Genomic DNA, 13,048 nt, shown 5'->3' on the forward strand with positions numbered 1-13,048 from the left:
ATTCCGTAGCTATTTACTTCCGTAGCTATTCCGTAGCTATCTAGTGTCGTAACTATTCCGTAGGAAATCCGTAGCTATTTAATTCCGTAGCTATTCCGTAGCTATAGTAGCTACGGAATATTTTATAGCGATTCTGTAGCTAATCCGTAGCGATTCTGTAGCTAATCCGTAGCTATAATTTAGTCACGGGCCATTATGCTACAGCCAATTTTCCGTAGCAATTCTGTAGCTATCCGCTTATAGCTATGGATTGTGCCGTAGCTATTGCACCAATTTTCTAGTAGTGTCTGTTATTGGGGTTATATGCTCACTCTTTGCTTTCTTTTCAGTTGTTATTTTGATATTCCTGTTTGTTGATAGATCAGATTATCAAAATGTTGAATCTGATTATAAGTGGTCAATCAATGTGATTATTGTGTTGCAATCAATTGGGGTGATAATAGGAAGTATAGCACCAATTTTCAGATGTTTGACTGCCACCACTCATTTCAACCTCTCTATGAAATGGAGCAGGCACCACCTACATGTGTTCCGAGTCGAGAAACATTGGATTCAAAGGCTTCAGCTTTCGAAAAACAGCCCTATCCCTACACATATCCCAGGCCGCCATTGCAAGAAGGTTTTCCATAATATCCGAATTATGATTTTGAACTTTTGTATAACACTTCAGATAACGATTGTAGTTATATGTAAAACAATATGTCTTGTTCCAAGATCATTTTTGATCTTATTCTCTTATTGTTACCATTTTGGCAAGTCTTCCTTGAAAAGGTTTAAGGAAGAACCAAATGCATCTAACAGCAATGTGATATCAGATTTGGAAGAATATAGTGGTTACGTCCTGCAAATTGAACCAGATGCGAAGCTTTCAAAGAGAATATTACGAAATGTGCTCAGCTCTATAACTCAACTTCTTCATGAGTTTGAAAAGAAAGAGCCAAGGAATCTTATGAAGCTTCTCGAGAAATCTACAGGATTCTATGGAGTAATAGAGTTTGACAATGATGGAGTTCCACCTTTACATCCAGAAGAAATCCAGAATTGCTGGAGCCTAGTCGCTCTAACATTAACAGCCATTGCTCTTGCGCTTCCGAATATTACAAACTGCAATGTCAAGCGGTTGCTTTCAAGTATGAAAGAAGGTCTTCAATTTGTAAGACATATCGAAGAAAGACTCAATGCAAACGAAGAGTTGGTAAAGGCAAGAGAAGCAGCTAGACATGTGTGGACAGACGTTGAAGTATACTGCAAGTGGCTACAAATTGATCTTCAAAAGAAGGCACGTAAAGGAGAAACATCACAGAAAATTCTTGAATGGTTGGGTGATGAAGCAGTGAATATTGTCATACAGTTCAAGGCAATGAAGAATATAAGTCTGGATCACTCACGTTGTGAGTTCATTGCTGCAAGTTCTATGTACAGGATCAGCCAAACAATACTGCTTCATTTCCATGAGCAAGAAAATTGGCCAACAGATGAAGAACTTTTTGAGTGGATATCAACCATAATCGCAGATCTGCTATGTGCTTGCTTTACCAACTTGCCACATGTCATAACCATGAAGTGTCATGACGATGCAATAGAGAAAAGGGAAGATAACATCAAAACTGCAGCTCAGCTTCTTGGTAGATCCAAAAAGATCCTGAAAATGCTTAAAAAACGTCAACTTCCCAACTTACACATGGAGTCGATGGGGGTACATTGATAAGTGGCATGCAATACCAAAGAGTCAGATACCGAATGGTTCAGCCAGGATTCATTCGGCTCCTTCAAGTTCTAATGAATCTTTGGTAATAACTATTATTTGAAAAGTGTGTGGGTCTACTAATTGTGTGCTCATTAAATCTTCCCAGGCTTCTTATCGTTTAGCATATATATCTAGAATTAAGTCATCATTAGTTTGGTACTTGTTACCAATCTCATTAGTGTGATTTCCATCAAATCTTATGGCTTTCAGGATTCTCATGTTCTTACGTTTTTGTTTTTCTCATTCTTTCTTGAAAAAGAAATTGTGGTTTATATTTATTGTGAATGCCGAATTTCCATGTACTTTGATTTAAGAATGTGTACGGTCATGCCTTCGTATTGTCACTGTCCTCTGAAATACCTGAAATAAAATTAAAAATGTAAGTCAACGTTTAGTGAGTTCCCCAAAAGTACCACCACATAAACATAACAAACAACAACATGCAAAAACGAGCAGCCAGTTTGACTGGACCGCCTCGCAAGGCCTTCAGCCTATCCGAACCGATCTATGGGTCGTTGATCTGACTGGACCGCCTTGTTTGGCCTACAGCCTATGCAGTCATCCCCGGATGTCTTAGCCTACAACACAAAGTAGGATCGCCTCAACCCAAATCAACACGTCAACATATGCAACAAACAGCATAAACACAAAGACGACAAATACAGATAATCATACGGATCTAACGAATCACAACAGCATAACAACATATTGTAACCAGGATATCAATCCAATGGGTCAACCTTGGTGTCTTCGACCCCTAATTATAGTTAGGTAAACTCACCTCACAGTCTGATGAATATCTGATCAATACTCCGCTCCCAGATACCGGCTCAACCCAAATCCTAAATGTCAAAACATTTCCATTCAAACTTAATAACATTTCCCCATAAATACCCTTGGTCAAAGCTAGTCAAAGTCAACAAGTCAATCGAGTCAACTCAGTCAAGTTGACTTGGGCTTCATACGTAGGGCGTACTCCGGAGGTACGTGGGGCGTACAAGTTGTCCGAGGCTTCAGGGCCAAATCTACATACACGCAGCGTACCCTTCGGTACACCCAACGTATGCAGCAACCCCCTTCTTAGCCTATTAAATGCTTATTCCATCGACTTAACATGCCCCATAGAAGATTCAAGGCTATAATACCATCAAGAGTCATAAAGTTTTCAACTTTATAACCTTGCATGTCTATTAAGTGCTTGAAACACAAAATCTCAACATAATCTTAATGCACTAAGACCTTCTATAGCATGCATATATGGAGTAAAACTAGCCATCAAGACCACATTTTTATGACTTAAGACCCCCCAATAAGTTCTAAAAGGAAGACTTATTGATCAAGAACATGCTATGCTCAAGAATCACCACATTTGGGACCAAAGGTGCCCTAAAGGAACAAATGGCTAGATCTACAAGATAGAGTGATCAAGTTGTGAACTTTTACCTCTAAGAGGTTGCTAGCAAGTGAGGAATCCTAGATCTAAGTTGCTTCCAAGTTTCAAGGTTCTTGCGCCAACTTCTCCTTCTTCAAGAACACCAAAAAGGCACACAAATGAGCACAAAACACTTCTCATTTAGAGTTTGCTAGAGGGTCAAAATCTCATATGAGGGCTGATGTGAGAATGATAAATGAGGCTATAATGGTGTTTATATATGGACCAAACCCTAAAAATTAGGGTTTGGAGTTTCTCCACGTAAACCCAACGTACTAGGGTCCGCCCTAGTACGATCAATGTACACAACGTACGCCCATCATATTATCCCAATGTCCAAAATTATCAAAATGCCACTATGGGACATTTTGTACTCATTCATAAACTTGGTGGCCAAAATGCAATGTTTATTCTTACATAGGGTTAAATTGAAAATACCTCAACATCGGGATGTTACAACACGCTTCTTAATCTTCGAAGCTAACTTGCAAACTTCTTCAAAAGACTAGTAAGGTTACGGTTCTAGTTTTTTCATGAATGTCATGGTTCAGTCCACCAACATAATGAGACATAGTTTGTTCTGGTTTCTCCTGAATTCCACTCCTTAACACAAGTTGTTTAAATTCAAGAGCGTAGTCATCAATACTAAGATTACCTTGTTTGATGTTGGTCGTCTTGATGTAGAGATCTTGCTTGTATGAATCTGGAAGGAATCTTTCCTTGAGTAATTTCTTAAGATGTCTCCAAGACCGGATCTTAGACTTGCCACTTCGTTCTCTTTTAGCTTTCATGTTCTCCCACCATAATGAGACATACTTCTGAAGTTTCAAAACAAGCAACTTTGTAACTTTTTTATCAGAGTATCCCTTGACATCGAAAAGGTTCTCGATATCATTCAACCATTCAATAAAATCATGTGAATTTGATCCTCCATGGAACTCCAAAGCATCTGCTTTGACATATCTAAGATCATCTCTGACCCTTCTTCTATCATATTCATCCGAACTAGAATCAGAGCCAGTTGAATCACCACTAGAATAATCTTCTTGATGCATCTGATTGACCCTTCGCAGTTTTTCATCCAGTAGTATTGCAAGCTGTTGAGTTGTGATTGCGGTAGTTCTTTAGAGTTATTCAATCTGTCTATCGTGTCTGATATTCTTAGCTTCTTTTGCACTCATACCATGAGGAAATGTCATTTTGTTTGGGAGGAGAGAAACCAATAAAGTGATAAGAACACAACCGAGAGAACCTGGGTTTGCTCTGTGATACCGGTTGATGCGTAAGTGGGTGGAAATAGGATAAAAGAAAAGGGATGCATGCGACCAAGGGTAAGGTAAACAACCTGATTAGATCAAGGATAAAATAATTAAACACCACCAAGATCAACCAAATTGGCGATGATTGAGGTTAATAGTGATAAAGAAATAACACCACACTAACAACAATCAAGAATTGTAAATTCATTATTCAAAGATGGATTTTTCTGTTACAACTTAGATCTCCTTATATAGAGTTGGAAATTAAAAGGAACATAACTCTAGGAAAATGAAAGGACTAAAGAAAGACGAGAAGTTGCAATCAATTAAAAGACAATTAAGGAAGCATAAAAAACATTAATTAGCTGATTAGGAAGACTTTTCAACTCCATTAGGCTGCTAGAAAATTATACTTCTCCATTTATCTGTTTTGAACCCAAAACAAAATTCTGATTGAAGCCCAAGGTGAGTTGGAGACATGAAATAGGCTGCTTTAGTACTAGCTGAATATGACGTGGATACCCCTGCATCAATTCTGTTAGCAACCAAAGTAGGAGGTTTAGGGGTTGTTGGTGCGGGTCGGGTCAGGTCCTTGCTTTCTGCCTTGGATAAAGAAGGAATTTTATTGGATAATCATGAAATGGTTGGTGCTTTAATCGAATGGCATGTTAGCATAGATGAATTAGAAAAGAGTATTCACATTTACGATGTAATGAGGAGACTAAATTTGTCCCCGTCGTTGTCATGCTACCTTACTTTTCTTAATAATCTGGTCAACAAAAGTCAAACCCAATTGCTGTTTGGAGTGTATAGTGATTTACTTGAGATCACTATGTAGAGATGGAAATTTTCAAGAATCAAGAAATTTCATGAAGAAGCCTTTGTGTATGGAATCAAACCAACCTCTGTAGTTCTTAATTCAATTGAAAGTGGGTACCGTAAGAAATAGGATTATGATGATTTGTTTAGTCTTTTTACCGAGATGGATTGTGTTCCTGATTCCTGATGCCATGGTTGGCAACAAGATCTTACATTCAATGTGTCAAAAATTTTGAGTTCAAAAAGCCTTTGTACACCTCAAAGAATTAGAGTACTTGGGCTTCATCCCTGATATACCCTTCAACTCTAAATATGGATCCAAAGAACAATTCAAAGCTGATGGCTTATGTTGGCTCTACAGGTGATTTGTTTCAAGAAATCCACACTTTTTCTCAATTTATCTTTCTTTCAAAATTAGATGAGCTCCTTTGAAGAAAAGTTTGTGTTTTTGTAAATCTGATTATTTCGGTTACATTATTATAGTTTAGTTTTACAAATCGAAGGCCTACACTTTTGTCATTTTTATTATTCAAAGCTCTGATACAACAAGAAGAAGATATGCACAAAAAAACATCCAGGTAGTATTCTTTTTAGTTTTTACAGTAGAACCAAAAATCATCAAAAGCAACAATTATAGAGATACTTCCGCTTATCATGCCAAATTAAAATGCAAAATATCATCCTTGAATTCAAACAATTTTTGGGTTTCTGTAAGAAAATGATTCTTCTCGTCTTTTGTCCGGCTCTCGTTAAAATCTCAGTTATTTTATCCGTAGTAATGTAGAATATTGCTGGGAATCACGAAATTTAGTTGCGTATATTTGTCCATAGGGATTTGTTGCCGGAGAAGTTGGTTCCACGGAGGTTCGATGAAAGTTGAGCGGTTGATTTCAAGAGTAGGTGAAGGAGGCTAAGAGGGTAGGTGGGCCTATAAAATACTATAACAAATTAAAATAAATTGTATTTTCATCATTTCACACATATAAAGAATTAAAATAAATGGTATTTTCGTCATTTCATAAATATCTAATAGAATTTGTTAATAGAGTTAGGTGTTGTTTGTTTTTTCGAAGTGAAAATTCATAAAGTCTGCGGACCACCTCTGCAATCCTCTGTAGCAGAAGAGGTGGAACAAACGGCTGCAGCCTATAATAAGAAGCATGTTTGTTTTTTAACATCTGCAGACTGCTGCAGTAAACTGAAATTTAAATAAACTAATTTTATAAATTGAAAATAGTTATCAACATCGAAATTTAATAATTCTAGTTTTAACACATTGAAATAATAATAAAAAGAACATATAAAAAACAAAAATATAAAACTTTTTTTTAAAAAAAAAACTTAAAAAAATGTAAAAGAAGCTAATAGTTTTATTCTAGAAAAAAAAACTAATTTTAAAAAAAAATTAAAAAAGAAAATAATAAAAAAATTAAGAAAATATTGCAAATGATGTCTACAAAGTTCGTAAAAAATTACACACCTTAAAAAGATGCAACTGAAATTGAAAATATTATTAACAAAACGGTAAAAAAAAATTAAAAAAATCAAGTTAAAAAAAAATCATTGAAATTATAAAAATAAATTGTATCACATCCGTAAATAAAAATTTAAGAAAATCAAAGTTTAAAAAAAAAAGTTATACAAAAATTCTTAAAAAAACACTTAAAAAAATGAAAGTTGAAGAGGTTAGAAGAGGCAAGTCAAGTGCTGCGCCACACAGCACACGCGCAGAGGTTTTGTAGTCTGAAGTCTTCCAAAAAACAAACTGCTGCGAGAGTTAAAGTGCTGCGCGTGTGCTGCGCCGCGCAGCAATAAGTGGTTTGAAGAGGTTTTTATAGAAAAACAAACAGCACCTTAGTCGGACAGGTCATGTTCTAAAATCCAAAGTTAAGGACCATTCGTGCATGGAAAACTTTCATAAGGGTCGTTTGAATGAAATTTTTTAAACCACAAGGACAAACCATGAAATTTAGTCTATAATAATAATAATAAAAGACAAAATAATAATAATAAGACAAATTATGGGTGGCTGTTAACCTTAACCACCCGGGACCAATTCCAAAATCGTTATCAAATCAAAATAAGGACCAAAATTGCAACCCAATTACTTTTGGGACCAAAATCGGAAAAAACAGCTAAAATCAGGTACCAAAAATGTAATTTACTAAACAAAAATAAACAGGGATTACTTTATAATAAAGTCTATATCGTTATAGCTTTATGAGATAAAGGAATAGATATATTCTAAAACTCGCTGTTTCAAATGATGCGCAATGGACCAAGGTTTTGTTATTATTCTTATCACTATCCATCAATTAATTGGATCATTTTCTTAACAAAAATTTCATCCATTGAAAATTAATGCGTTTATTTTTGGGCCAAGCTATAGCAACATTATGCGTTTACTTTGAGTCAAGCCTTGAATACATATGTTGGAATCTGGATACATCAATAACTGTCAAGCCATAAAATGGAAATAGAAGTCTTAACTACACATTCCTGGAAATATCTTTCTAGCTCCTCAGAAGTTACTTTTGGGCCAATCTTTAGCAACATTATGCGTTTACTTTGAGTCAAGCCTTAGATATATATATGCTGGATACATCAATCACTGCCAAGCCATCGAGAAAGAAACGGGACAAAAATTACACAAACATGATAAAATGGAAATAGAATTCTTAACCACAGATTCCTGGAAATATCTTTGTTTGATCCATACTCTCCTTGATCAAATAAAAATCTTTCTTGAAGTCCTATGTATATATATGAAGCATCAGCTAGCTCTTGTATTTACTAGATCAAGTTAACACTTCATTTTCTCTGGTCTAGCAAGATGAAATGGACATCTCCTACAGACGCCATGCCATGGGTGGGATTGTATATTTCAGTAGCATCTCTGGTTTGCACTCTAGCAATGGCAGCTGATGTCTTCCAAGGCTTTCGACAACGGAAGCTCTGGTTTCCATGCAGATTTTTCACCATCAATTCTGCTTCTCTTACACTGATAGCAATATCAACAAAGCTACCAGTGGATCTGAGCGCCGACATGTCTGATGACTTTCATGAGATTCTAGCAAAGAGTGTCAGCATCATTTTCTTGTTCACCATGTTAGCCAACTTTCTCCCATCTTTAGGGCTTATGAATGACAAGGAACTTCTGCTGAATACCGTGGCCTTGTGTATCCTCATATACACCATTAAAGTAAATATGTGGATCCAATTTATTAGTGCTTGGGTAAATTTGGCATCATTAATCCCTTTATTAATTCTTTTGATTCCATGGCCAATTTCAGTAGCCTTGACAGTTTCAGCATCTAGAAGAGTTTTACAACAACGGTACAAGAAGTTGCACAGTTTGGCTTCTAATCATGAACAGATAAACTTCTCCTACAAGGAAACTGAAAATAAGGTTAAAAAGTATTGGATGATGGCAGAGACTGGTAACCCCCAATTTGCAATTGCTTGTTCACCAGTTTCTTCTGCTTTTGGGGTTCTATGCTCACTCTTTGCTTTCAGTGCATTTAATTTTTTGCTTGTTTTTAGATCAGATATTGAGAATGATATATCGGATTATAAGTGGTCAATCAAATTAATTGTTTACATACAGTTAATCGGGACAATAATAGGTAGTATAGCACCAATTTTCAGATGTTTGACTGCCACCAGTCACTTCAACCTCTCCATGAAACGGAGCATGCACCATCTAAACGTGTTCCATGTTGAGAAGCATTGGAAACAAAGGCTTCGGCAGTGGAAACACAGCCATGTCCCTTCATATATTCCAGGCCGCCATTGCAAGAAAGTTTTCTGCAACATCAGAAACATAGTTCTGAACTTTTGTATAGTGCTTCAGATAATGGTGGTGGTTATATGTAAAACATTATGTCTCCTTCCCATATCTTTTCTGATCTTATTCTATTATTGTTACCACTTTGCCAAGTATGCCTTGAAGTGGTTCAAGGAAGAACCAAATGCATCTAGCACCAAATGGATATCCGATATGGAAGAATATACTGGTTATGTCCTGCAAATCGAACAGGATGCGAAGCTTTCAATGAGAATGTTACGAAATGCGCTCAGCTCTATAACTCGACTTCTTCAAGAGTCCAAAAAGAAAGAGCCAAGGAATCTTATGATTCTTCTTGAGAAATCTACAGGATTCAAAGGAGTAATAGAGTTCGACAGTGATCGAGTTCCACCTTTACATCCAGAAGAAACCCAAAACTGCTGGAGCCTAGTAGCAGTAACATTAACAGCCATTGCACTTTCTCTTCCTAACATTGCAAACCGCCACATCAAGGGGTTGCTTGCCAGCATGAGGGAAGGCCTCCAGTTTGTAAGACATATCGAAGAAAACCTCAATGCAAATGATGAGTTAGTAAAAACAAGAAAAGCAGCAAGACGTGTGTGGACAGACGTTGAAGTATACTGCAAGTGGCTACAAATTGATCTTCAAAAGAAGGCTAGTAAAGGAAAAACATCAAAGGAGATTCTTCAATGGTTGGGTGATGAAGCAGCAAAAATTGTGATACAGTTCAAGACAAGGAAAAATGTAAGTCTGGATCACTCACTTCGTAAGTTCATTTCTGCGAGTTCCATGTATAGAATCAGTCAAACCATACTGCTTCGCTGCAATGAGCAAGAAAATTGGCCAACAGATGAAGAACTTTTTGAGTGGATATCAACAATAATCGCAGATTTGCTATGTGCTTGCTTTACCAACTTGCCACGTGTCATAACCATGAAGTGTCATGATGATGCAATAGAGAAAAGAGAAGATACCATCAGAACTGCAGCTCAGCTTCTTGGTAGATCCAAAAAGATCCTGAAAATGCTTAAAAAGCGCCAACTTCCCAACTTAGACATGGACTCGATTGGGTACATTGATAAGTGGCATGCATTACCAAAGAGTAAGATACCCAATGGTTGTTCTTTTTCAGCCAGGAGTCAACCAGCTTCTTCAAGTTCTAATGAATCTTTGTTTGTAACTATTATTTAACTAATATGTGTATATTTGAAATTTACAGAGCCTTCTTATGGTTTAGCATATCTAGAATAAGCTCATTAATAGTGTCGTACTTGTTATTAATCTCATAAGTATTATTGGAATTTCTGGTTTCTCAGCCTCTCATCCTTTTTTTCATATTTCTTTCTTAAAACAAAAATTGCAGTTTAAACTTAATGTGAATGATGACTTTGTGCATATTTTGGTTTAAGAATGGAAAACAAAGTTGTAACTCTGCATTCAGCACCTCACCCACTAAGTTTTTGGCGGATAAAAAAGACAGTCATTGCGTCTGAAAAAATTTAGTGTAAAATTAAGTTTTATGTAAATTGGGGAGCTGAATAGCAAAAGGGTGTAAAACTAACAGTGAATATGTAAAATTGTATACATGCTTTCATTAAATAAAGATCCCATATATATATATATATATATATATATATATATATATATATATATATATATATATATATATATATATATATATATATATATATATATATATATATATATATATATATATACAAATAATTAGGAAAGGATATATACAATAATAAAATAATCTCCTAAATATATAACAATATTCTAATCGGCTAATAGTCCCCTGCAGTTTGAGGGGGGGGGGGGGGGGGGGGGGGGGGGGGGGGGGGGGGGCGGGGGGGGGAACGCTCAAACTGGATCTGAATTGTTGGTACAAGTAACGTGGCAAGCCTTTGGTAAATATGTCTACATATTGCATAGACGAAGGAATGTGAAGAACGCGGACTTGACCGAGGCGGACCTTCTCACGCACGAAGTGTATGTTGATTTCCACATGCTTTGTGTGCTGATGTTGAACCGGATTTTGAGATAGATAAACCGGGAGAAGAGCCATGGGTCTTTGAGACAGCATTTGCAACTCCTGGATACTCTACTTCCGCGTTATATCGGGAGATCATAGGTTATCGTTCAGACGACCAAGAGACTAGAAGGAATACATAATAGTCGGGGGTAGATCTGCGAGATTCGGGGCATCTACACCAGGCAGCATATCAGAGTAAGCAGTCAAAGTGTGTGAATGGGAAGCAACCAACTGAAGACCATAATCAACGGTGACCTGTAGATACCGAAAAATCTTCTTCATGAATTGAAAGTGGGGCTCTCTCGAGGCATGCATGAATAAACAGACTTGTTGAACAGCATATATAATACCCGGGCGAGTAACGTTAAGTATTGTAGAGCTCCAGCAAGAGTCCTGTATAAAGTGCCATCAGCAAAAAGTTCACCATCCGTGGCACTGAGTTTAGTGGAAGTGTCTACCAGGGTAGTGCAAGGCTTGCAAGAAGCTATAGAAGCTCTCCAAAGAATGTCACGAGTATAAGATGCTTGCGACAAGAACAAACCATGCTGATCACGTGTGGCCGTGATACCTAGAAAATGGTGAAGGGCCCCTAAATCAGTCATTGCAAACTACCAAGACAAAGAGGTGATGATACTACTCAAAAAAACAGAATCGGAGGCAGTCAAGATAATGTCATCAACATAGAGTAATAAGTAGGCATGGTGTCGGCCATGTTGATATATGAATAGTGAAGAATCACATATGCTGCTCTGGAAGCCACATGAGGTGATGAAAGTGGCAAATCTAGTATACCATGCACGATGGGCATGTTTAAGTCCATATAGAGATTTCCTGAGCTGGTACACATGAGAAGGAAATCAGGCATCCACAATGCGTTATTTACATCAAGTTGATGTAAATTCCAGTTCATCTTTAAATGAACTGCAAGAGAAAGGATGATACGCATAGTGGAAGCTTTCACAATTGGGATAAAGGTATGAGAGTAGTCGAGACCCGGTATCTGAGTGAAGCCATGGGCGACTAAGCGTGCTTGTATTGATCTATAGAACTATCAGACCGATAGTTCGTTCGAAAGACCCATTTGGCTCCAACAATGTTGGATGTAGATGGTCTAGGAACCAAGTCCTGTGTTTTACTATTTCGAAGAGCTTGTATTTCAGTATTCATGGCGTCAATCCATCTGGAATGTTTAGCGGCTTATTTGAAGCCATTTGAATTTTTATGAGGTAAGAAGACCGTTTGTAAAGCAGTTGATGTGATAGTTGTGAAATCTAGGAAATGACGAGGCTTGGAGTATAACACTTGATTCCAGGTATGAAATTATTTTCGTGTGTAAGATGATTTCTTTTGGAAGGCCATGACGCGATGAAGCCTCACCACGACGTGGTGATAAGCTTTTGGGCCGCGGGAGTTTAAAGACTTACCAAGACGTGGTGGTTTTTGCCATGACATGGTGGCGACTGTTGGAGAAAAACCTAAAGTTTAAGGGCTGAGCCCCTATTTAAACTCCTTATCCTCTCATAGCCTCCCTCCTATCAGCCTCCATTTCTCCAAATCACCCCTTGCAAACCCTAGATCCCTTGTGTGAGTTTTTAGCCTCAAAGTGTGTGTGCTTGGTGCTAAAATGAGTATACAAGCTTCGTGAGTATATAAGCTTCATTGCTAACATAAGTATACAAGCTTCGTTGCTAAAATACAATGTGAGATTCGTATGTGCATCAAGTTTCTATTCAAGACTTCACAACCCAAGCCTAATGACCGAATCGTGCCCTATTGACAACTATGTGTATCGCAAACATAGAGAATAAAATGGTAAAATGCACTCAAGAGAATCGTGCGAGTAAGGAGTTGTCTACCTCCTGATAGTGCTATCCATAATAACCATAGGCTCAAAAGAGTTAATGAGTTGTGTTGAGAGATTCCAGGGACTTAACTGTGATACAGTCCT

General features: G+C 37.2%; 3 protein-coding genes across 3 annotated transcripts; 2 read left to right on the top strand and 1 right to left on the bottom strand.

Annotated features, from left to right (window-relative positions):
• Positions 1–640: 640 nt before the first annotated feature.
• LOC111891315 (uncharacterized) lies at positions 641–1,705 on the top strand. Its single transcript, XM_023887376.1, has one exon. It carries the CDS (start codon positions 641–643, stop codon positions 1,703–1,705), a length of 1,065 nt encoding a protein of 354 aa, XP_023743144.1.
• Positions 1,706–8,090: 6,385 nt separating this feature from the next.
• LOC111891314 (uncharacterized) lies at positions 8,091–10,256 on the top strand. The gene has a single exon (XM_023887374.1). The coding sequence runs from the start codon at positions 8,091–8,093 to the stop codon at positions 10,254–10,256; it is 2,166 nt and encodes a 721-aa protein (XP_023743142.1).
• Positions 10,257–11,223: 967 nt separating this feature from the next.
• Positions 11,224–11,702, bottom strand: LOC128127311 (uncharacterized mitochondrial protein AtMg00810-like). Its single transcript, XM_052765771.1, has 2 exons — positions 11,451–11,702; positions 11,224–11,355 (listed from the first exon to the last, which is right to left on the bottom strand). The coding sequence occupies exons 1-2, from the start codon at positions 11,700–11,702 to the stop codon at positions 11,224–11,226; spliced, it is 384 nt and encodes a 127-aa protein (XP_052621731.1).
• Between the last annotated feature and the right edge of the window lie 1,346 nt (positions 11,703–13,048).

This window comes from Lactuca sativa, chromosome 1 (assembly GCF_002870075.4).
Source record: "Lactuca sativa cultivar Salinas chromosome 1, Lsat_Salinas_v11, whole genome shotgun sequence".
NCBI classification, from domain to species: Eukaryota; Viridiplantae; Streptophyta; class Magnoliopsida; order Asterales; family Asteraceae; genus Lactuca; species Lactuca sativa.